The 25481-nt window shown below is 40.7% G+C and overlaps 1 protein-coding gene across 3 annotated transcripts in view; it reads left to right on the top strand.

Moving 5' to 3' along the window:
• Positions 1-25481, top strand: part of TMEM164 (transmembrane protein 164) — a 146921-nt gene that overhangs the window by 92260 nt on the left and 29180 nt on the right. For all 3 annotated transcript variants that reach the window (XM_074204884.1, XM_074204885.1, XM_074204886.1), the window contains exon 3: positions 21513-21579. In XM_074204884.1, the coding sequence (XP_074060985.1) occupies positions 21513-21579 (67 nt within the window). The remainder of the gene's footprint in view (positions 1-21512; positions 21580-25481) is intronic.

The raw sequence follows: 25481 nt of genomic DNA, 5'->3' as shown, positions 1-25481 counted from the left end.
TGGAGATCTGTTGCCGCAATCTAAACAAGAAGTGATGAGAGTCTTAGGGATGAGACATGCAGGGAGAACCAACTAGACTTGCTGTGGACCAGGACAAAGGTGCAAGGGGTCCTGAGGTTTCTGGCTCTAGGGCCTGGAAAAGTGGGCGTGAAGGGGTGGAGCAACAGATATTGGGAAATGAGGAGGTCTAAACTGTAAGGGATTATCTAAGGGAATTTTGAGGGGAATGGGCCTGTTGTTTAGTGGTTTTAGTGATGTCTGACTCTTCATGACCCCATTTGAGCTTTTCTTGGCATTGCTTTCTCCAGCTCACTGGACAGATGAGGAAATTGAGGCAAACAGGGTGAAGTGACCTGCCCAGGATTACACAGCTCGGAAGTGGCTGAGACTAGATTTGAACTCAGGAAAATGAGTCTTCCTCGATTCCAGGTCCAGTGTTCTATCTACTGTAGCACTACTTAACTGATCTTTGCACTTATATAGTGCTTTAAGATGGGCAAAGCATTTCGTAAATGCTATCTCATTTTCTCTTCAGAGTGACCTTGGCAAATAGATTATTATCCCTATTTTACACGTAAGTCAACTGAGACACAGAAAGTTTAGTGATTTGCCTAGGGTTGCACAGTAAGCATCTGAGGCAGGATTTCAACTCAGCTGCTGTGCTATTTGTACATAGTACATAGTACTTTCTCTGGGAAATCAACCTTGTAAACACACCCTTGTGGCCTCGATTGTACAGCAGCAAAGAGGTCAAAGGATATGCAAAGGCAATTTACAGATGAGGACATCAAAGCAATCCATAGACATATGAAAAATTGCTCTAAATCATTAATTATTAGAGAAATGCAAATGAAAGCTTCTCTGAGGTACCACCTCACCCCTCTCAGACTGGCCAATATGACCAGAAAGGATAATGATCATTGTTGATCATTCTTCCTATAATGTCTATTCACAAACTTCACACCCAGTGCTCTATCTGCTGTGCTATTTGTACATAGTACTTTCTCTGGGAAATCAACCTTGTAAACACACCCTTGTGGCCTCGATTGTACAGCAGCAAAGAGGAGAGGCAGCATAGGTTGAAATCTCACCTTTGTCAATTCTTAACTGTTATGACTTTGTACAAGTCCCAACCTCTTTGGGCCTCATATTTCTCGACTATAAATGACAGGGTTAGACTGGATGGGCTTGGTCTGTTCTAGCTCTAAATCTGTGAAACTATGTGTGATGTTAAGCAAAACCCTCCCATTGGGTTTGAGTTTCCTTTTTTGTAAATTTTTTTTCTGGTTAGATTTAACCAGATAATCTCTGAGATTCTTTTCAGTTTTAAATCTATGATTATTCCTAGATTTCACCCTCTTCCTCAGTTTCCTCCCCCTGTAAAATGAGGGAGTGAGGCTACACAATGTCAAAGGTCCCTTTCATCTCCAAATATATGATCTAGTGACCTGCACTTCAGTTTCCTTGTCTGTAAAATGAAGAAGTGAGACTGTATGATCTGGAAGGTTCTTCTAAGCTTAAACATCAACGAGCCTGGAAGAGCATGAGATTGCCATGGAGAAGGGGAGGAGAGCTAAGGACAGAGCCTTGGGAACCTCTTCATTTAGGGGACCTGGAGGACAAAACTGAGTCATAGAGGAGAGGCAATGGAGGGACACAGGGGAGATGCAGTTGCTACTGTGGCCTCAGATCAGGAGTCCTGGTTTCCAATCCCACTTGAGACACTTCCCTGACTATGGGGTCAAGTCTTAGTACCTCCCAGACAGTCAGTTTTGCAATCCTTCTAATGGGATTAATAATTCTTGCATTCCTTGCCATCCAAGGTTGGTATGTGGAAAATTCTGCGTAAATGTGTTACTCTTATCAGGAATTCTGCATCTCTATCCAGGTTATTTTTCAGTGAAGAAATATTTAAGACCATGATCAGGGTGGTGAATGTAGATTTACATAGGAAACCCAGCTTTCAAGAACCGGGGCTGATTTTCTCCAGGGAAGCCTTGGGAGAACTGGAAGAGAACATCTTTTTTTTGATGTTAATTCTTTTAAAAAATTTTTTAAATTTAATTTTTTTTATTAAAGATATTATTTGAGTTTTACAATTTTTCCCCATCTTACTTCCCTCCCCCCCAACCCCTCCCCCCCATGGAAAGCAATCTGTCAGTCTTTACTTTGTTTCCATGTTGTACATTGATCCAAATTGAGTGTGATGAGAGAGAAATCATATCCTTAGGGAAGAAACATAAAGTATAAGAGATAGCAAGATCAGACAATAAGATAGCAGGTTTTTTTCCTAAATTAAAGGGAATAGTCCTTGAACTTTGTTCAAACTCCACTGTTCGTTATCTGGATACAGATAGTATACTCCATTGCAGAGAGCCCCAAATTGTCCCTGATTGTTGCACTGATGGAATGAGCGAGTCCATCAAAGTTGATCATTTCCCCCATGTTGCTGTTAGGGTGTACAGTGTTTTTCTGGTTCTGCTCATCTCACTCAGCATCAGTTCGTGCAGATCCCTCCAGGCTTCCCTGAATTCCCATCCCTCCTGGGTTCTAATAGAACAATAGTGTTCCATGACATACATAGACCACAGTTTGCTAAGCCATTACCCAATTGAAGGACATTTACTTCATTTCTAATTCTTTGCCACCACAAACAGGGCTGCTATAAATATTTTTGTACAAGTGATGATTTTACCCTTTTTCATCATCTCTTCAGGGTATAGACCCAGTAGTGGTATTGCTGGATCAAAGGATATGCTCATTTTTGTTGCCCTTTGGGCGTAGTTCCAAATTTATCTCCAGAAAGGTTTGATGAGTTCACAGCTCCACCAACAGTGTAATAGTGTCCCAGATTTCCCACAACCCTTCCAACAATGATCATTATCCTTTCTGGTCATATTGGCCAGTCTGAGAGGGGTGAGGTGGTACCTCAGAGAAGCTTTAATTTGCATTTCTCTAATAAGTAATGATTTAGAGCAATTTTTCATATGTCTATGAATTGCTTTGATGTCCTCATCTGTAAATTGCCTTTGCATGTCCTTTGACCTTTTGTTAATTGGGGAATGCTTTTTTGTTTTAAAAAATATGACTCAGTTCTCCGTATATTTTAGAAATGAGTCCTTTGTCAGAATCATTAGTTGTAAAGATTTTTTCCCAGTTTACTACATTTCTTTTGATCTTGGTTATGGTGGTTTTGTCTGTGCAAAAGCTTTTTAATTTAATGTAATTGAAATCATCTAGTTGGTTTTGTGATATTCTCCATCTGGAAGAGAACATCTTGATGGTTCTGGCAAACTCCCCAAGACTGAAAGTGTGAAAGGATCCAGAACATCTCTGAAGCTGAGGTCCATGTCCTGTCCCTGAATAGCAGATCTGAAGCCAAGCCCAAAATGGAGCAGGGTAGATAGAAATCCCAAAGGGTCCTTTTCAGAGAACACAAAGCTGCCTTCTTCCAGTAACCCCAGCAAGGATGATTGTATTTCCAGAGACTTACCTTGATGCCCGCCAGCTATATGCCATGGAAGAAATGCCCAGCATCTTGTCTCCGGGGAGGACCCGTTTCTCTTGGGACATCCAGTGTCTTTGTTGTCTTTGTTGTCCCTGGCTATGATGACTTTCCCTTGACCTTTTTTCTTAAACTTCCTATAAGTTGTGCCCAAAGGGCTAACTAGTAACCCTAAGACCTAGGTAAACAGAATAAGGAAAGTAAAAATCAGAGATGGTTGAGATTAATTTTGCGCCCCCCCCCCCCAAAAGGATGAATTCAATGTCTTACCCAACCACTGTTTTTGTGTCTATCCAGTCATCAGGACTTAGCCATTTTCTTGATGACTTTTACTTTCCTTCTTCCCCTTCCCTTATAGCCAAACCTTTCCAGGAGGAAATTCTGCAGTAATTTGGTCAGAGGTCTAACTCTTCCATTCTCCTACGTACCCATATTCAGGTGCATTGCTTTTTTAGAGTATACTCACTGCAGGCCTTTGTTCTTGGCTTTGTTTTAGATTTTCCCCCTCTTTCATCCTCCTTGTCAAGTACTCAAGGAGGCAGGATCCTCAAGAGGCATGGAATGACACCCCTACCTCCCTGGCCTGTGATGTTTGGGCAGGGGGTCAATTCTAAGAGCCTCTCTTATTTTCTGCCACTATACTCCTAGAGATGTTTTTAAATGGATGGAAAGAAATTCCATGCTCCAGGGACTTTCCTGTTCCCTATACTTTTTAACTCTAAATGGCAATATTTTGTCAAATTGCCAGTTAGTATTCAAGGATTCATGCAGGGCACCTGAAACCAACCAGAACAACTGGCAGTGGTTCAGAAACTTTTAAGGACATAGACAGGTGGATATGGGCCCGCCCTCTATGGCAGCCATTCAGTCGCCTCTTTGCCCTAAAGCTTTTGTGGGCAGAGACAGTTGTTTCTGCCTTCTGTTCTCCCTTCCAGTTTGCCCGATCACTTCATAGGAGAGCAATTCTTCTTCATACTTGATAGTTTTCCCTTTTTGATCTTTTTAGGGAAAAAAATAATCCTGCTATTTAAATTGATCATGGAAGAAGAATTAAAAGAAGCCAATCTTTAGTAGATTCAACAATGATTAGGGTACTTTGAATTCATTTTATATGGTCCCTCTTACTGACTTGATTTTTATTAAAATAGGGAGGTTTTTATAAATCTCCTTCCAAGAAATCAGGTTTTGTAGCCTTATTAGTTTTCCCTGCCAAATGAACTGTGCAGATAAAACTTATTGAAAAAAGAAGAAAGATCTTGACACAGTTAGATTGGTGCCTTTAATTCTGGCATACCCCACTGACTCATTTCCCCTTTGCTCATTAAATAGTTCTGTAACCCCCTATAGTCCCTGGCCTTGGCTAACCAAGATCTCATCTGAGTTAAGCAAGACCTGGCTTGTCTTCTTGGCCCTGGGCCCAGATGATACAGGAAATAGATATGTTGGGCTTGACAGGCAGCATTCTCCATGCTAGGCTCTCCTAGTGGGGAACAGGAGAGGAGGTGGCTTTTCAGGCTCCCCCCCCCCCCCGTCCGGCCTAGTTTGCCTGAGAGAGCTCCCCCAGGGTTCTCACTTGCATCCAACTGCGATGCCCTGAGATGCCTGCCATTCCAGGCTTGAGATTCTCAGGGTCTGCTGACTAAAGGCCCAGGACATCAAGTGCCCATACTAGGAAGCGTAAGGGGCTTAAAAAGCTTATTCCTCTCTTGACTTCAGTAGAACTGAACTGACAGCCAGGTCAGAGGTTCTTTGGGTCCTAGGTCTTCCTCTGGTCCTATTCTAGATCAGTAAGTCCCAGGCTTTAGCTCGTTAGCTGTTTTGAAAGCTTAAAACTGCAAATCACATTGGTGATCATTCATGTTAAGCTTAGGTATCTGCTGTACAAATTGTGACCTATGACTGCAAATCAGAGAATGCTATTTGGCCTGTTTTTCCAGAATATAGTCTCCCTTAAAATGTAGATCTGAGCATGTCACTGTCCCCTCCCTCTGTAAGGAACTCCAGTGAGTCTGTCATATCCAGGATCATTATCAAATCCTTTATTTGCATCTGAAGCCCTTCATAACCACTTTCCCCCTGTCCTTACTTTGCCAGATTTCTTAGATCTCATCATTAATGTACTCTGGGATCTAGTGACACTGGCCTCTTTGCTGCACAGGACACTCCCACCTCCCTATTGCAGGCATTTTCTTTGGCTGCTGTCCATACCGTAATGCTCGCCCTCCTTATCTCTGCCTCCTGCCTTCCCTGGATTCTTTCAAGTCCCAGCTAAAATCCCATCTGCAGGAAGTATTGCCCAGTCCCCTTTCACATTAGTACTTTCCCTCTGAGTCTATCCCCAAAGTATTTTTTTTCTATGTTATTGGTATGTTGTTCAGGCATTTCAGTCATGTCTGACTCTTCATTTTCCCATTTAGGTTTTTTTGGGAGAAAGATACCAGAGTTATTTGCCATTTCTTTCTCTAGTTCATTTTACAGTGAGGAAACTGAGACAAAACAGGGTGAAGTGACTTGCCCAGGGTCACACAGCTAGTCAGTGTCTGAGGCTGGATATGAATTCAGGAAGATGAGTCTTCCTAACTCTAGGTTTGGTGCTCTATCCACTGCAGGGCCACCTAGTTGCCTTTTTGTTTGTATGTTGTTTCTCTGATTCAACTCTGGGCTCCTTGAGGGCAGAACTGTTTTTTCCCCTTTCTTTGTATTCCCAGCAGTTAGCACAGGGCCTGGTTAAATAAATGTTTATTGATTGGCTGATATGGGATAGGGGCTGGATCTATGATTTCAACTTGAAATTACCTCTACCAATGAAGGTTGGTACCTTTCCTGTAACTTCTTCTTAGTTACCTTAGAGCAAGGCCAGCAAACTATGACTTGTCACCAGTTTTTGCATTGGAGCTAAGAATGGTTTTTACATTTATTGCATTTAAAAATTAAAATTTATTTTATTTAAAAATGTAAAAACCATTCTTAGTTCATGACTGGATTTGACCATTGGCTTGTAGTTTGCTCACCCCTTGCCTAGAACATTGAGAAGTTAAGTGACTTTCCTTGGGTCATACCACCAATAGATGTCAGAGACAGGACTTGAACTCAACTATTCCCTACTCTGGGCCCAACTCTCTATCCATTCCACCATGCTGCTCCTCAAGAAACAACAAATATAAAAAAAAAATTAAAACAGAAGATTTCTAGAAATTTATGCAGAGTAAAATAAGCAGAAACTGGTATAATGGACATGGCATATATAGTAATGTAAAGGAAGATGAACCCTGAGCAACTGAAAAAACCAATTTTCATTCCAGAGAATGACTGTAGAAACACATCCTTTCTCTTAGCAAAGATGTGTATGCAGCATTGCATAGTCAGTGTGGTTGCTCTCCTGACTTGGTTTGCTTAACTGGTTTTTCCTTGTTACAGAGGAAGGTTCAAGGAAGAGAAAATGTCCAGAAATGATTGTGACATGGAACAGAAAGAGGAAAGCTTTTGAAGCTTTTGAATTTGCTTTGTTGGAATAGGAGTGATGCCCATTTTCTTTGTCAGCTGGTAGGATGTGGTACATCAGGGGACTCCTCTTCCTCCTAGTAGATGTGGGTAATAGAATGGAATTCATACTATTGGAACAGAAGTGATACCCACCATCTTGTTTGTCAGATGGTTGGATGTGGCATACCAAGAGGATCCTGTTCCTCCTGCTAGGTACACGTGTTAGAACAGAAGGATTTGCTATTTGGTTTGTCTGTGTACCCCACCCTGTACCCACTGTGAAGTCATAGAAAGATCTGGAAACTACAGGAGTAAATCTGACTTAATTTTACCTGGAAGGAAAATCTATCTTTGGGCCCTTCTTCCTAGGCAGGGGTGCCCTGTGATGAATGACATGGGTACAAGACACAGGATCTGGGATCAAGCGATTCTCCTGTCCCACTTTCACCTCCACCAAGTCTGACTCCAGTGTTTATTGGGCTGTGTGGGTGGCTTTGGGTTCTTGAGAGTTCTGCCAACAGAGCTTTGGCAGGTCATATGACAGTAGAGAACTTTTGCATGTGCTCCAGGCAGCAGATCACTGCTACCTTTGGAATTCAGAGGCCTCTGACTCAAAGACCTGTGCCTTTTTTGACCAGAGCAGTCTTTGAAACCAAGAAATGCAAGTGGTCTTCCCTGTCTGCAATGTTTGTGGTAGATGACTTAGAGTCGCTAGGATAAAATGAGGCATGTTGACAAATACCTGTAACACAAGGCACAAATATGAATAAGGGAACAAGAAGCGGACTAGTGGCCTGGAATAGTCCAGGAGGAAGTCTCACTTTTGTTGCATAAAGGGGGTAGGTAGAAGAAGAATCAGGAAAAACTACACGAACTTTTAAAGGGAAAAAAACGTGTTTCTAAAATACAGACTAAGGAAGAGCATACGTCAAATCTGTGGCATGATAGAGACCTTGGCAGTATAGGCTGGAGGATAGTCCATCAATGAAGACTAGCATCGTTGATTGGAGCCAGTTTGTAGCAGGATTTGAAAAGATCATGTGGGGCTAACTAGGTGGTATAGCAGATGGGGCACCTCAGACACTTTCTAGCAGTGTGACCCTAGGCAAGTCATATAACCTCGATTTTGAAAGAAAAAAGAAAGGAAAGAAGGAAAGACAGTGGGGAGCCATTGAAGACTTTTGAGTAGAAATTTAGTGTTGTGCATGAGATTGATTATTTTGGCAGCTAAGTGATAGGTGGCATAGAGAGAAGGAACCTGGAGAAAGGGTGACCATTTAAGAGGTTAACTCTTCAGGGGAAATATGATGAACATGGTGGTTGACTAGGGTCATTACTGTGTGAGTGGTAAGAATGGCCTACTCTGATGGATACCATGGAGGCAGAATTGGCAGCATTTGGCTACTCTTAGAATGTGGGAGCAGAAAGAGAAAGAGGAACTAAAGGGAAGTTTGGCACCAGCTAAGTCATTGACACCATCAGCAGAAATAAAGTTGTGAGGGTGGGGTCACCAGGGAACCAGAACAAGGTCTAGTAGGTGAAGCCCTGCCCGTGTCAGGCCCTTTTTAACTGTCATTTCCTAGTATTTCCATATGCCCTTCTCTTCAACCACCCCTCTGCTTATCCAGTCCTTTATGCTTTAGGGCAATATCTTTCTAAAGGATCCTGCATCTAGAGCTTAAAGGACCTCAGAGGCATCCAGTTCAACCCAGTCATGTTAAAAAGAGGAAACTGAGGTTTAGGGAAAGAGTTACTTGCCCAAGGTCATACAGCTAGGAAGTGTGAGGTAGTCTGTGTCAGAGGTGGGATTTAAAACCAGGTCTTCTAACTACAGAGTCCATGCTTTTCTTATTATACCAAATTTACCCCACCTTTCTAGCTTGTTAGAGCTTTTTCCTCCTCAAATTATATTGTATTTACTCAGTTTGCATAGCTATGCCTTTTGATGCTCATCTTTGTCCAGTGCCTAGAACATTACCTTACAGAGAGTAATTACTTAATAAATGCTGGCCAAACTGAGTTAAGGTTAAGAGGCAATTCTTGTATATGCTAGATTAACTAAATATCTTTAGAGCTACATTGAACCTTAAGCATTACCTAGTTCAATTTCCTCATTTTACAGGTGAGGAAACTGAGGCTCCAGTTCACCTAACTCATTAATGGCAAGCATGGGATTAGATTCCATACCTCTTGACTTTCAGACCAGTATTGCACCTCATTGACGCTTAGGTAACAATTAAGAGCTGGTAGTAAAAGTCCTGAAAGTCTTTAGGCAAGTATTATCTCCTTTTCTAGATTGTAAACACTTTGAATTTTTGAATATGGGAACATTTGAATATTGAACAGTATATTGAATAGAATTGAGTCATCGATCTTTGCAGCAAGAACAGCATTTTTGTAGCAACTCTGGTGTCAAAGGTCACTTTTTAAGTATGGCTAGACTTGTTTACAATATGATGATTTACTTAGAAAACCCAGAGAATTAGCAAAAAAAACTAATTGAATAGAGTTGGCTTGGAAAGTTGTAGCTGTATCTCTCCCCTTTTGCAATTTTGCCTCAAGTTTTAGAGAAGAAGACAGAACTCATGGTCCTGATTTTGGTTATAAGTGACTGATTAATAATATAATATTTAGGGATGTGTTGGTGACAGCTTGTACAAGAGGGTCATTGTTAAATTTTCAATGTCAGCATTTACACCTCAGAAATCAGCAAACATTATCTAAAACTGGACTTGATTGTTTTATGTAGACCTTAAGAAAGTGATGAAGAAAATATTAATGATATAGTTGAAATTGAAAAGTGCAGCTTTTGGAGACCTGACCTCTTGAGACACCTCCAGCTCTTAAGCTGTGGAATTCCTTCCAATTCTGGATCTTTAATTTTTTTTTTTTTTGGTTTTTGCAAGGCAATGGTAGGTTAAGTGACTTGCCCAGGGTTACACAGCTAGGTAAATTATTAAATATCTGAAGTCCTTCTGACTCAGATTCTCCTGACTCCAGGATCAGTGCTTTATCCACTACTCCACCTTGCTGCCCCTGGATCTGTAATCTTTTGAAACGTTTCCAGGGGCAGAGCATAGATTCAATATGAAGGACAGTTTATTAATAGTATAACAGGAGTTCCAGAGGGCACAGAAGAAGGCTAGGGAAGGATTAGATAGAGACATTGAAGGATTGGAGTAGACATGAATGGGAATGAGGGATTGGGGAATTATGACCAAGGAAAGGAACTTTGACCCAGGGAGTGTATAGCTCAGAAACTCAGAAGTTCTGAGTAGAGCCCTAGGGTAGGGGTTTTCCACACTTTATGGGAGCAAAGGTAAAATAAATATGATTGTTAGTCTATGATGAAGATGTTGAAAGGTCTCAGCAGAGAAGGTGTCTAATCTCTAGTCTTTCCTGATAACCAAGGCAGTCCTGGGACAAGATTGGTGATAGAGGGAGGTGAGGCATATTTGAGGTATCCACCCTTGGGTCAGCTCTACAAACAGTAGAACACCTTTAGGCTTACAAAGTGCTTTTCTTATATTATCTCAGTTGTATCTTACAACAACCCTATGAGATAAATATTATGGATTATCATTAACCCCATTTTATAGATGAGGAAACCCAAGGCCGAGGGTTGTTATAGGATGTGTTCAAGACAAGAACTGAAGCTAGTTCTCTCCTGATTTCAAGGTTAGCGTTGCTTTCATGGTGTCATGCCTTCTCTTTCTCTTCTTCCTCTTCCTGCATGAGAGCCCTGGAAAGCCATAAAACCTGAGAGGTGCCTCACAGACCTTCAGTTCTGCTGGCAGTTGAATAAGAAACTCTACTTCCTTTTTCCCAATGCAAGAAAAGGAACTTTTTAGACAATACATGTAATGGTGATATAACAGCTCCAGCCAGTTTCCAAGATAACCTCTTACCATCAGAATATACTTGCCAGAATTTGAATTACTTCAGTCACTGTTCATATGGTATGGATTCCAGGCCTTTCACCATTCTGGTTGTTCTCCCCTGGATCTTCTCTGCCCTTTGTGCATCAAATCAATGCTTTTCTTCAAAGGTGTGTCTCAGAACTGAACATTATTCCCTAGCCATATTCTGAGCCATGACCAACTACAGTGATGCTGTCAGCTAAACCGAACTAGAATTCCTCATTCCTTTCCCTGTACCCAGCCCTCCTCTAAACCTGCATATTTCTGTTAAGGGTACCACCATCTTTCCAGTCACTCAGTTTTCAGATTTTAGAGTCATCCTTATCACTTTTCCTCAATCCAGTTAATTGTCATTAATTGCATAATGCCAGGTACTATGTTAAATGCAAAAAAGAGTAAAAATTAGTTCCTGCCTTCAAGAGCTCATATTCTAATGGGGGAGACACCCTGTAAATGTTGTTGCTCAGTCATTTTTCAGTTAGGTCTGGCTCTCTCTGACCCCATTTCAAAAGTACTGGAGTGGTTTTCCACTTCCTTCTCCAGCTCATTTTACAGATAAGGAAACTAAGGCGAGCAGGGTCTAATGATTTGCCCAAGTTATGTAACCAGGAAGTGTCTGAGGTTGTATTTGAATTCAGGAAGATAAAGTATTCCTGACTCAAAGCTTAGCACTCTATTAACTGCAGTGCCACCTAACTGTCCTATCCTGTACATAGAAGATGCAGAGGGTATGGAAGGCAATTCTGAGAGGTGAAGCCATTAGTGTCTTTTCAATCCTACTTCCTCCCTATCTCTCCCCTCTGTGACCTTCTCTTCACTCACAGAGCTACCACCTTAGTCCAGGGCCTTATCATCTCTCTCCCGGACTATTGCAACAGGCGCCTAATTGGTCTCTCACTTTCAGCTTCTTCCCACTTCAACCCATTCTTTCTTCACACAGCTGCCTAAGTTCTTTGCCTAAAGCCCAGAGCCAACCATGTTATCACTGTTGAAGAATGGATTCAGTATTCTGCTCTGACTTCTTCACCTAAGTGTTCTTCATTACTTGTGGCTCTAAGGGAGGAAACATAAATTCAGACACGGAGTCTTCGTTAGTGTTGCAAAGACTCTCCAAACTGTGCCTGGCTAAACATTTTGTAGACTTCGAAGAAACAAAAGCTGAAACAAGGGTAACAAACAAGATAGAGAAAAGGATGCACCGTTACATTGATGCACAGTTGCATGGTGACTAAGTTATGATGGGAACATTCTGAGACCAATGTAACATTTTATCAGATTGATGATGGCAAGTCAGACAGGTGCTTCCCCATTGTTCTGCCTCCAGACAGCAAGATTTCCCACGGGAAAGAAAATGTCTCATCATCCCTCAGTGGAGTGATATCTAGCCTACCCAGAGTCCCTAGCAGTAATTTTCAGCTCTCTAGAAGCACAACAAAATAAGTCAAGCCTAGAGTCTTGATTCTGCACCACTGTAGTAAAACATTCTCATTGGTTCCTTATTGCCTCTAGAATAAAAGAAGAAATCCTCACTCTAACATTAAAAGTCTCTCACAGTTTGACTCCAACTGACCTTTCCAGTTTGAGTTCATTCTACTCCCTTTATATGCTCTCCATCCAAATCCAAGTGACCTGCTAACTGTCTGCCTGTGAACTCTGTCTGTATCTCTTGCCTCTGTTATTCCCTCCTCACCTCCATCTTATAGACAGTTTATAACTCAGGTACTGTCTCCTACATCATTAACACTCTAACTCTCAAAATTCCTTTGTATATATTCTATTGGTGTTGTATCCTTCCCACAGAGTGTAAAGTTTTTAAAGGCAAACAGTACTGTTTCCTTTTTGTCTTTGTCTCCTCAGTACCTTGAACTTTAGAGATATTGTTCAGTTGGTTTGGTTGTGTCTGACTCTTCATGACCTCTTTGGGGTTTTCTTGGCAAAGATACAGGAGTGGTTTGCCATTTCCTTCTCCAGTTCCTTTTACAAATGAGGAAATTGAGGCAAATGGGATGAAATGGCCCCAAGGTCACACTGCTAGTAAGTGTCTAACACCAGATTTGAACCAAGGAAGCTAAGTCTTCCTGATTCCATACCTGGCACCCAATCCACTACAGTGCTAACTGCCCCCATCTCTTAGAGATACTTCATGAATATTTGTTGAATTGAGTATTACTCACTCTGCCATGAAATTGGGCTTCCCAAAGGAATCTATGGGGATCTAGAATGTTGATGGTAATGTCCCTTAATCCATTTCTATTGTCATTCCTCCCTTTCCTTGGCTGGATGTGTTAGACTTGTAAAAGATGATTTTTAAGATGAATCATTTAGAGTTGAATTTTTAATGGAGAGGAAGTCTTCCTTTCTTCTGGTTTTAGGTAAATAGAATAAGTACATGTGAAGCTAGATATCACAGTGGGTAGAGTGCTGGGCTTGGAAGTCAGAAGGACCTGAGTTAAAATATGACTTTAGACACTTACTAGCTATGTGATCTTGGGCAAGTCACTTAACCCTGATTGCCTCATATCCTGGGTTATCCCAAGTTGTACTGAATCATATCTGGCCACTGGACTCAGGTGACTCTGGAGAAGAATGTGATGACTTAGCACAGCACCTCCTACACTCAAATTTAATTCAAGTGCATGTCAGGGCATCACCTTCCTTTTGCCATGGTCTTCTTCGAAAACAAAGGACATAATATCAATTAAGTACATGGCAGAGTGCTCTTTTGTACACTTTTTAGCTAAGCAAAGAGAAGAGATTAGTAGTATCCTCAGGCACATTCATCTACAATTATATTTAAAATAATGTATAGCTAAGAAAAAGTGAACGAATGGCAAAAGTGGGACAGTTGAATGTTGATTCAGTCTAGAGAAGCTTCATTGGAAGAAATTTTAGTTCTAGTATAAAGGATAAGATTGGCGGAGAGGAACAAGGAAGCTGGACTTGAGCCAAAGTGGAAGGAAGAAAGATAAAGGAAATTGGACCAAGCCTAATGTTTGATTGCTAGGTTCTACAGTAGACTGGCAAAAGACTTGCAATCAGGAAAACTTAAATTTGAATAACTTAGATTCACCTGCTTTCCTTGCTATATATGCCTTAGAAACACCTACTTACATCTAGGTGGCCCAGTGGAGAGAGTTCTGGACCTGGAGTCAGGAGGACTTCAGTTCAAATTTGACCTCAGACACTTACTAGCTGGATAATCCTGGGCAAGTCACTTTACCCCATTTACTTGAGTTTTCTCTTCTGTAAAATGAGTTGGAGAAGAAGGAAATGGAAAACTACTCCAGTATCTTAACCAAGAAAAATCCAAAAGGAGACAGGACTAGTCAACTAAGCAACTTACTATGTGATCCCAAGCAAGTCATTTAACCTTAGTTTGCTCATTTGTGAAACTGGGGTACTAATAAGTATCTGCCTTTCAGGCTGGTTGTTGCAAAGATCAAACAAGATTTACGCTGGCAAATTGCTTTTCAGTCCTTAAAGTACCAGAAGAATGGCAGCTAGTATTATGATGAGGAAGTTAGGTTTTGCACATGGGAGCTACCAGCAGGGACAGAGGGCTGCTGGTCTTATTTCTGGGAAGTATGGAGGGCCAGGAGAATGTTGTTGTGACCTGCATAGGGTAATTGGCCAAAATTAAAAACAGAGGAAAAACAAATTGTCCAAACAGAAAAATGAGAAGGGAGAATTCACAAGGAAAGGAGAGAAAATAAAGCTATCAGAAACTACTAAACCTCAATTTGTAATCCCCGCCCAAGAAAACATAAATGAAATTGGGAAATACCAATAAAAATAGCAAACGCCCAAATAGAAATAGAGACCCTAAATAAACAACCTGCTTAGAGAAATCAAGCAAACTGTGAATAAAACTGTCAACGAAAAAAATCCTCCAGTTCCAATGGTCATTAAAGCAAATTCTCGCCAGCATTTAAACAACAAATAACTTGTCTGGTACATAAAGTAGTCACGCAAATAGAGAAAGGGCGGAAGCTCAGACAGAGAGAAGTAAAGCAGAGAAAGTAGACATTAGCTGAACATCTCAAATATCGCTGCACAAATATGATGCAAAATGGCATTCAGGAAACTACAGCATTATAGCAAATTATTCATTATGACCATTTGGGATTTATGCCAGGAATGTAAGAATGGATCAACATGAACAAAACTATAAATATCATAATTTTAATATAAATATTCCAATGAAGGGCTGGCTAGGTGGCACAGTGGATAGAGCACTGGCCTTGGAGTCAGGAGGACCTGGGTTCAAATCCGACCTCAGACACTTAATAATGACCTAGCTGTGTGGCCTTGGGCAAGCCGCTTAACCCCATTGCCTTGCAAAAACTAAACAAAACAAAACAAAACAAAAAATAAATAAATATTCCAATGAACTTGTGATCTCAGTATGGATACTACTCTGCTTCCCATGATAGACAGCACATCCTGTCCTGGTCAACTCTTGTCTATATACTTCCAAAAATCAGCAACAGGGGAGCTTCCCCCTTTCTTTCATTTACTACTCAGTTATCCATTCTAGCCCGACTGTTGGAGGAAGACTCTAATCATTGCAGTCCTGGCTGGGCCTTCATTTGGTGGGACAGGGCTAAGGGATGAAACCCTGCAACACCCTTGGCTGGGATAAGGCAAGGTGGCCAGAACTTCATAGGTGTTGTTCAGTGTGGAAGAGGAGGTTGGGGGCCATCCCTTTCTCTGCTGAGGCCAGGTTGTCTTCGGGTTTTGGCCTGATTGGCTTTCTGAGGAAGCCAGACTCTCCAGTCTGCGCCTCTGGACCTGAGCTAAGTCCAGCCAACTGTGAGAAAGGCCTCTGGGTTACCCTTGCACTCCATACCTAGTGGGGAAATCTAAAAACAATTATATGAAAGAATGCTGCAAATTACTAATAATAAAACAGATACAAATTAAAACAACTTTAATTTCATCTCACTTGCCTTCCAGCAGGCAAAGAAAGATGGCAATAGAAAGGAATGATAAATACAAGAGGATAGAGGGGAAGCTAGATAGCACCATAGTGAATAAAGACAGTGATCTGGAGTCAGGAAAACTGATCATTCTGAGTTCTAATCTGGTCTCAGACCCTTACTAGCTGTGTGACCCTGAGCAAGTCACTTCCCCCTATTTACCTCAATTTCCTCATCTGTAAAAGAGCTGGAGAAGAAAATGACAAACCACTCTAATATCTCTGCCAAAAAAAACCCATATGGGGTCATGAATGGTTGGCCATGACTGAAAAATGACTAAACAACCAAAACAAGAGGATCATAGGATGCTAGACATTATAGGTGGAGCTGTGAATTGATTGGTCCAACCATTCAGGAAAACAATAGAAAATTATTCATTTTTTAAAAAGAAAAAGCATTTATTCAGTGCCTGCCAAATAAATACCAAGCAAGAAAAGTCACAAAATTGTACCTGTCTCTTGAAACTATGAGTCTACTAGTGGCCAGATAACCTAAGGTAGAGCTCAAAGATAAGGGTGAAAGATCACAAACAGAGATATGCAGTGCCAATAGAAATAAATGTTTATTGAAGTACTTCTGGGTGAATGTCTCTATATATAGTTTTATATTTATATAGTACAATATAAATGCTTATATATATTATATTGCATCATAAATGCTTGTTCCCTTTCCCTATTGTCATAAGATACAAACAGAATATTTTCAAAAGAGAAAAGTACAAATTGTACACAAACATTTAAAAAATGCTCAGTCTCTGGGCAAATATCAACTGCTCATGGATAGACTGAGCTAATATAATAACAATGACAGTTCTACCTAAACTAAACTACTTATCTAGTGCCCTGCCAATCAAAATTCCAAAAATTTATTTTAATGAGTTAGAAAAATTATAAGTAAATTTATATGGAGAAATAAAGTCAAGAATTTCCATGGATTTAATGAAAAAAGTGTAAAAGAAGGTGGCTTAGCCCTGTCAGATCTAAAATTATAAAGCATCAGTCATCAAAACTGTCTGGTATTGGCTAAGAAATAGAGTAGTGGAATTGAAGTGAATGTCCTTCATTTGGGGAATGGCTTAACAAATTGTAGTATACGTATGTGATGGAACACTATTGTTCTATTAGAAACTAGGAGGGATGGGAATTCAGGGAAGCCTGGAAGGATTTGCATGAACTGATGCTGAATGAGATGGGCAGAACCAGAAGAACATTGTACACCATAACAGGAACATGGGGGTGATGATCAATCTTAATGGACTTGCTCATTCCATCAATGCAACAATCAGGGACAATTTTGGGGTATCTGTGATGGAGAATACCATCTGTAACCAGATAAAGAATTGTGGAGTTTGAATAAAAACCAAAGACTCTTACCTTTAATTTTTAAAAACTCATTATCTTATTATGTAATTTTGCTATCTCTTATATTTTTTTTCCTTAAGGATATGATTTCTCTCTCAACATATTCAATTTAGATCAATGTATACCATGGAAACAATGTAAAGACTAACAGACTGCCTTCTGTGGGGGTTTGGGGGAGAGAAGAGAGATTGGGGTAAAACTGTGAAATTCAAAAATAAATACATTTTTTAAAAAAATGTTCAGTCTCACATCCTACCCATCAGATTAGCAAAAGCTTTTAAAAACAGTACAACTCAATACTGATGGGACTGTAGAGAAATAGGTACACTAATTTATTACTGCTCTAAACTTGCAGAATATTTCTTAGCATTCTGGCAGAGAACAAGAAGAATTTTAAAAATAATCATATCCTTTGATCCAATAATTATGTCATTGGGAATATGTACCAAAAGTGTTATTAAAAAAACAAACAAAAAATTTCATAGCAGCAATATTGTAGAAATAACAAAAGATTGGAGTCAAACTAAATGACCAACAAAAAAAAACCTGATAAATTAATATTGAGTTTTCAGAATGCAATTAAGATCAACAAATTTGTGACATAAAAAAAATTTGAAGTAACCTTTCTGAGATGAAACAAGGTAAAAAATAAAGCAGAATCAGAAAAACAGGCTACGTGAAAGTAAAACCATATATAAAAAAAAGAAAAATGAAAGAAAACGATCAAAAGACAGACCAAAATAGGAATGGAGCCTCTTGGCTTATCTGGCATTGCTCAACATTGTCCTATGGGTCTGTAGAATGGGACAGTGATAGTTGACAAGAGAGAGAGAGAAGACAGAACTCCTTGTCTCTGTTTCTGTTTTCTCTGCCAAAGAAAGTGATCTGTGCTTTGGAACTGACTGTACAGAAATCACTAACCAGTAACTGATCCCCAAGATAAATAAGGAGATGCTAAAGGAGTATCTAGTTACCCTTGATGAATTCTAGACCTGCCCCTCCAGTGAATGACATCCTGAGGTCTTTATAAACTTGTAGATGGGATGATTGAACCATGTGAGAAGCAGGAGAGGTACCAAAAGATGGGGAAAAAGGCAAATGTCATCCTGATGTATGAGAAAGGGTAGCAAAGAGAGCCTGTCAGCATAGACCAGAAAGTATTACCTTAATTCCTAGATATTTTTAAAAATGTATTATTAGATATATTTAATGAATATCTAGAAAAGAAAACATTCATTACAAATAGCCACCATCATTTCATCAAAACCTGGTTTTTACATCAAATTAGAAGACCAAAGAATGCTTTAGATGTGGATGCTTCATGAAGCATCCCATACTCTTCCTATGGGAAAGATGGAAAAATGCAGAGATCATACACTTGCTAGAATCTAAACCAATTGAATGGTTAGCACCAAAGATGGTAAATGGTTTCATACCAACTTGACAGGAGGTCTCTGATGTATTACCCTTAGAATCTGCACTTGACCCTCAGCTATTCAACTCAGATGTTTTTTCCTCAGTGACCTGGGTAAAGTTATAGAAGGCAGGCTCATCAAATCTGTAGATAACACAAGACTTCAAGGGTATCAAATGTAATTCATTACAGGATTTAAAAAGATCTCAACAACTTGGGGAGAGGAGAGAAAGTAGAGAAGGGAAGAGGAGGAGGTATTTATACAGACACACATAGATCTCCCAGCCCAAGGGATCTATTAATAAACTTCAGGTGGTCCATAAACTTGGATGAAATGTAGTCACTACGCTCTAACTGAACTTTATCCTGAGAGTGGTCTATAGACTTCACCAAACTGTTAAAGGAGTCCATGAGGCTGAGAGAATTAGACTTTGAGGCTGAACCTCTCAAACTCTAAGATGAAATTCAGTAGGACTATAAATGTAAAATTTTAGACTTCGGTCAAGAAATCAGCTTCACAATTCTATGTCTGATGAGGATCACTTGAAGGAACTGGGGATTCCTGGAGCAGAGAAAACTGGTGGAGTATGGGGATGGGAGTGGAGTGGTCAAGACAGCAGTGTCTTTAGGTGTTTGAAGGACTATCATAAGAAAGAAAGATTGGACTTGTTCTCTTTGTCATTAGAAGGCACAACCAATAGTAATGGGAAGAGGCTGTGTAGTTAGGCTTAAGAATAGGAAAAACTTTATAATAATCAGAGCTGTCTAAAAGTGAGATGGACTGCTTCAATTGCTCATCCTTGGAGGTCTTTACACAGATCACTTCTTAAGTATGTTATAGTGGGCGTTGATTCCTTTCAGGTAAGGATTGACTCTGGTCACCATTGAGGTCCCTTCTAAGTCTCACATTCTTTGATTCTGTGACTTTGAGCAATGATGCCTTCAAAAGACAGATAATAAAGGCTGCTTTCCTCCCTCTTGACTTCATCTGACCCTCTATTTGCTCTGCCACCTGTGGAGGGAGAGCATTCCTAATAAATATGGGGAGAAATCTCCATTTTTCTCTGGAGTAAGGGATCTACATTATAATGTCCCTACTGTTGTTCGGAGGTCATGACACAGAATCAATAAATTCAATCATGTCATCCCTAGCAGTGAGTGTGATTTGGCTTGGATGGGAGATGATGCCTCTTAAAATTGTTCCCAGCTTTCTTCCAAAGCAATATCCTCACTCCAAAACTCTATGAGGTCAGTAGTGCAAATATTTTTGTCCTAATTTTACAAGTGAGGAACCTGATCAAAGTCATAGAACTTGCAAGGGTCAGACTTAGAACTTGAAAGCAAGACTGCAAGCCTAGTGCTGATCTCATTATACTGCACTACAAGGGCCTTCCCATTCATTGTCTTTTAGTGTGGAACAAACATTCAGCAACATAGCCTAACTAGAATATACCTGTCTTTAACTATATGTAGTGATAGAACTTGAGATGTTATATCTGATTCCATGTTAGAAGTCATATTCCAATGGGGCTCTTGTTGAGTCATTTTTCAGACATGTCTTAATCTCCGTAATCCCCTTTGGAGTTTTCTTGGCAAAGATACAGGAATGGTCTGCCATTTCCTTCTCCAGTTCCTTTTACAGATGAAGAAACGGAGTCAGAGTATTAAATGACTTGCAGTTTCCTTTTTCAGCTCTTATAGATGAAGAAATTGAAGCAAACAGGGTTAAATGACTTGCCCAAGCCCTGCCTGAGGCCAGATCCAGATTTGAACTCAGGAAGATGTGTCTTCCTGACACTAGGTCTGGCATTCTATCCACTGTGTCACCTAGCTGCCTACTTTAAATAATGATAATAATAACAATAATAATAGGTCTTACCACATCATTTCTCCATTTACAGATGGAGAATCAGAATGAAATCACAACACTTAGAAAACTCTATGTGCATTGGGCCCTCACTGCTGCGAGGCAATTTTTTAACCCTTTCCTGCTTTACTCTCTCACTCTACAGCAGCTATTCTATATCTTCTGTCACTGAGTAGAGAGCTGGACTTGGTATCAGGAAGACCAGGATTCAAATTCTCCATCAGACAATGTATTAGCTGTGTGACCTTGGGCGGGGGGAATCTTCAGATCAGAAATTTTGAGCTGGAAAGGCCCATAGAGGTCATTAAGTCGAACCCTTCATTTTACAAGTGTGGAAATAGAAGCCACTTTTCCCAGGATTACACGGCTAGTACTGTCTAAGGCAAGATAAGTGACTGAATCCTTTAATCTCTTGAATTATCTCTGTTTCCTCATTGGCAAAATGGAAACAAATAATAGTATTCACGTCCCAGAGGATCAAATGATCAAAATGCAATTAAGACAAATAGTGGAGGACAGAAAGGGCCTGGGACCATTCACATATATGGTCCATGGAGTCACACAGAGTTGGACATGCCTGAATGACTGTACAACAAACTAAAATTTTTCTAGGAACTCTATGAGTTCTTCATACCCTCCTATATCATTCCCTTCCCCTTCCTCTCAGCGAGAAATGACATTAATATTAATACTCATTTGACCCCGAGTGTGAGCAGTTGATTAGGGAACATATGTCTTATCTTGTGAGGAAATGGAACTGAAAGAAGGGGGCCCTTCCACAAGTATCCATTTCCATAAGACATGTATCCATTTTGTGAAAATTCCCCCCTCCCCCCAAGTCAGAAGTCCACACGCACATCGCTTCACAGACCGTAGATATGTCTCACTCGGCAGGCTAGGCTTTCTTCCTGAAGATGACCTGTTTCCCGGCAGACTGGGAGACCATGATGATAACGGCAACTTTCCTCGTTTCCCTTTTTCAGGTTACAAATGCACATGTTGAATGGAGCTCTACTTGCCCTGCTTTTCCCAGTGGTAAACACTCGTCTGGTAAGTGCTGAAGAAGTGGAAGAACTGGTGAGACGCAATCTTTGAGGCCATCCGCTTTCTTTTTAGATGAGGAGTTTGAGTATTTGTCTATTTTAGTATACTATCGGTCTACCAACAATCTGGGTACGGGCACTAAATTGCCCGATGGTGCTAGATGCCAGGATCTCTGGAGGGTCATGAGGGTTCCAGTAGATAGAGGCCAAGCATAAGAATCAGCAAATCAATTAGGTGCCTACTGTAAACTAGGCACCATGTTGCTCCATGGTGCTAGACTACAGGGTTTCTGGAGGGTCTTGAAGTCTATAGGAGAAACCAGGCATAGGAATCAGTGAATCATTCAACATTCATTAAGCCACTGTGTTCAATACTGGGGACACAAATACAGAAATAAAGCTGCCTCTGCCTTCAAGGGACTTGATGAGATCAACCAGCAAGCATTTATTAAATACCTACTATGTACCAGGCACTGTGAGAAGTGCTTTATACATGTGTAGAGAGTATGTAATCCTCATAACAGCCCTGGCAAGTAGGTTCTAGTATTCTCCCCATTTTATAGATGAGGAAACTGAGGGAGTTTAAGTGACTTGTTTAGGGTCACACAGCTAGAAATGTCTGAGGCTGGATCTGAAGTCTAATCTTCCTACCCCTAGGCTCAGAGCTCCAGTTCCTTTGCCACCTAGCTTTCTTTGTGTCTGACCTGTGCTGGGCATTACAAAACAAATGCAAAAACTGTTCCTGCCTTCAGAAGTTGATAAGGAAGACAGTGTCTACCCCCTCTACCTGAGGCTGGTCTCTATTGCTCGTTGTTAGGCAGGCAAGGTGCCACGGTAGATATAGGGCCGGTCTTGTCTTGGAATCAATCTACCAATAAGCATTGATTAAGTTTTGATGAAAGCACTGTGTCTAGGACGAGGACCACAAAAGAGGCAAAAGACAGTCCCTGCCCCTGAGGAGCTTATAATCTAATGGGAGACAACAAGCAAACAACTTCATGCAAATACACTCTGTATAGGATAAAGAGCAAATAATGAGAAAGGCACTGGAATTCAGAGGAGTTGGAGAAGACTTCCCATAGAAAGTAGTATTTTAGTAGGGACTTAAAGGAAACTGGGGGCATCAGTAGGTAAAGATGAAGGGGGAGAGTACTCCAGGAATGAGAGACAACTGGAGAAAATGTCCAAAACTGTCAAGATATGGAGGGTCTTATTGACAGAACAGCCAGAAGGTGAGAGTCAATTGGATGGAAGGGTATGTGATGGGTAGCAAGGTGTAAGGAGGCTGGAAACATAGGAAGGGGCTAGATTTTGAAGGACTTTGGATGCCAAACAGAGCATTTTGTATTTGTTCCTAGAGAAAATAGGGAGCCATTGGAACATATTGAGTAAAAGTGCAGCTAGGTGGTGCAGTGGAGAGAGCACTGGCCCTGGATTCAGTGGGACTGGAGTTCAAATTCTGCCTCAGACACTTGACGCTTAGTAGCTATGGGAAAGTCACTTAACCTTTGCCTCTTATCTAGGGCTATCTCCAGTCATCCTGATTCATATCTGGCCACTGAATCCACTTGGCACTGGAGGAGAAAATGAGGCTGCTGACTTAGCACAGCCCGCCCCTTACTCAAATCCAATTCATATACTTGTCACCTCCCTGATGTCATGGGCTTCTTTAAAAATGAAGGACAAACATCATTAAGTGAGGAATCTCATGATCAGATCCACACTTTAGGAAAAACACTTTGGGGTCTGAATGGATAGGTGTAGGGTGAGACTTGAAGTAGACAAGTCCACAAGCAACTATTGCAATGGACTATTGCTATGAGGTGGTGAGGGCCCACATGGGGGGGTGAGATATACAGTGGGGAGTCCAGGGCGAAGTCTAGTTTGAGAGGGATTGAGAGGATGGTGGTGCCCTCTTCAGTAACAGGGAAGGTGGGAACAGAGGAGAAATATTTAAGGAGAAAGAGTAAAAGAGTATTAGACATGTTGAGTTTAAGATATTTATTGCACATCCAGTTCAAAATGTCCAAAAGGTAGTTGGAGATGTGAGACTGGAGGTTGGCAGAGAGATAGGGGCATTGTAGGAAGATATGAGAATAATCATTATAGAGATGTGAGCTGATGAGATCACCAAGAGAAGTAGTATATAAGGGGCAGCTAGGTTGCACAGTGGATAGAGCACTGGCCCTGGAGTCAGGAAGACCTGAATTCAAATCCAGCCTCAGACAGTCACCTAGCTGTGTGGCCTTAGGCAAGTCACTTAACCCCATTGCCTTAAATAAATAAAATTTAAAAGAAAAAAAGGAAATGAGAACTAGTATAGAGGGAGAAGAGAGGACGGACCAGGATAGAACCTGAAGGACACCCATGGTTAGAGGCTATGATGTGGATTAGGATCCAGCAAAGGAGGCAGAGGAAGAGCAAACAGAGAGGTAGGAGGAGAACCAGGAGAGAGGGGTATCCTGAAAACCTAGAGTAAGAGAGATAGTATCAAGGAGAAGAGGGTGATCAAAAGTGTCAAAGGTTGTGGAGAGGTCAAGGAGAATGAGGATTGAGAAAAGACCATTGGATTTGGCCGCTAAGAGATCTTTGGTGATTTTGGATGAACAGTTTCAGTGGAATGACAAGGTTGGAAGCCAGATTGTAAGAGGTTAAGAAACAAGTAAGAGGACAGTGGAGGTATCTGTTGTAATACAACCTTTTTGAGAAGTTTAGCTACAAAAGGAAGAAGAGATTTAGGATGATTCTTTGCAAGGATCAGTTGAGGGTTTTTTCAAGATAGTGAAGACAGGGCATGTATTCAGCCAGTAGGAAATGATCCAACAGACAGGGAGAGGGAAAATGAGCAAGAGAATAGTGACAAGGGGCAGCTAGGTGGCACAGTGTCTAGAGCACTGGCCCTGGAGTCAAGAGGACCTGAGTTCAAATGCAAGCTCAGACACTTAATAATTGCATAGCTGTGTGACCTTAGGCAAGTCACTTAATCCTATTGCCTTGCAAAAATTTTACAAAAAGAGAGACAGAATAGGGATGATAGAGGGCACAATCATTGGAGAAGACAGGGTGAATTCAAATCCAACCACAGATGCTGACCAGCTGTAAGACTCTGGGTAAATCACTTAACCGCTGTTTGCCTCAAGATAACAATAGCTGCAAGGTTGTTGCGGGGAACAGATGAGATTGTATTTTGCAAGCCCTAAATTGCGATGCAAATAATATTATTATTGTTATTACAAATTGTTCTGGCCAAAAATAATTTATGACCAAGTGTTCTCAACCTGCTTTCTAGGCTGCTGCTAGGACTGTTACCTGAGCCATATCTGGCATGGTAGAACTAGCTCCAGCTTAGCTCCACTACCATAGCCAACAAGAACCCACCAGCACTTCTGCTCTGTGGTGTGGAATTTGAGATCTTTGTGATCTCCTTACTATTTTCTAGGATTAATTGAAGGGTAATAGAACTATTTTAACCAAGTCCTTCTCTCACAAATAACCATCTAGGTCATATGAACTTGAACTTCCCCTTTGTCAAAGATAGCAGTATCTATTTTAGATTTCTCTTCCTTTTCTCTTGGTATTTTTTCCCCCTTCTGCTTCTCTGAAATATTCTCATGAAATTTTTGTTGTGACTTGACCCAATATATTTATTTGTTCTTTTAGGTGTTCCTTGAAGTATCAACTTTTAAAAGTCTGTATGCTTCTCAAATAACCTTCTCCTGCCTTCATAGAGTATAGAGTTGGTTGGGGGGATAATTTAGACATTGTGGCTTATGCTTCTTATTTTTGTAAAGGTTTTCTTCCTTTAACTCTAATTCTCTTATTCTGCTCAAAAAGTCTTCTGTGGTGATAATTGTGGTTCCTTGCAGCAAATCATTTCTTTGCTTCTTGGGGCTGGTAATATTTTTCCTT

Source organism: Macrotis lagotis, chromosome X (assembly GCF_037893015.1).
Source record: "Macrotis lagotis isolate mMagLag1 chromosome X, bilby.v1.9.chrom.fasta, whole genome shotgun sequence".
In the NCBI taxonomy this organism is placed as follows: domain Eukaryota; kingdom Metazoa; phylum Chordata; class Mammalia; order Peramelemorphia; family Peramelidae; genus Macrotis; species Macrotis lagotis.
The sequence above is the reverse complement of the archived record's forward strand: the minus strand, read 5'-3'. Positions and strand labels throughout refer to the sequence as shown.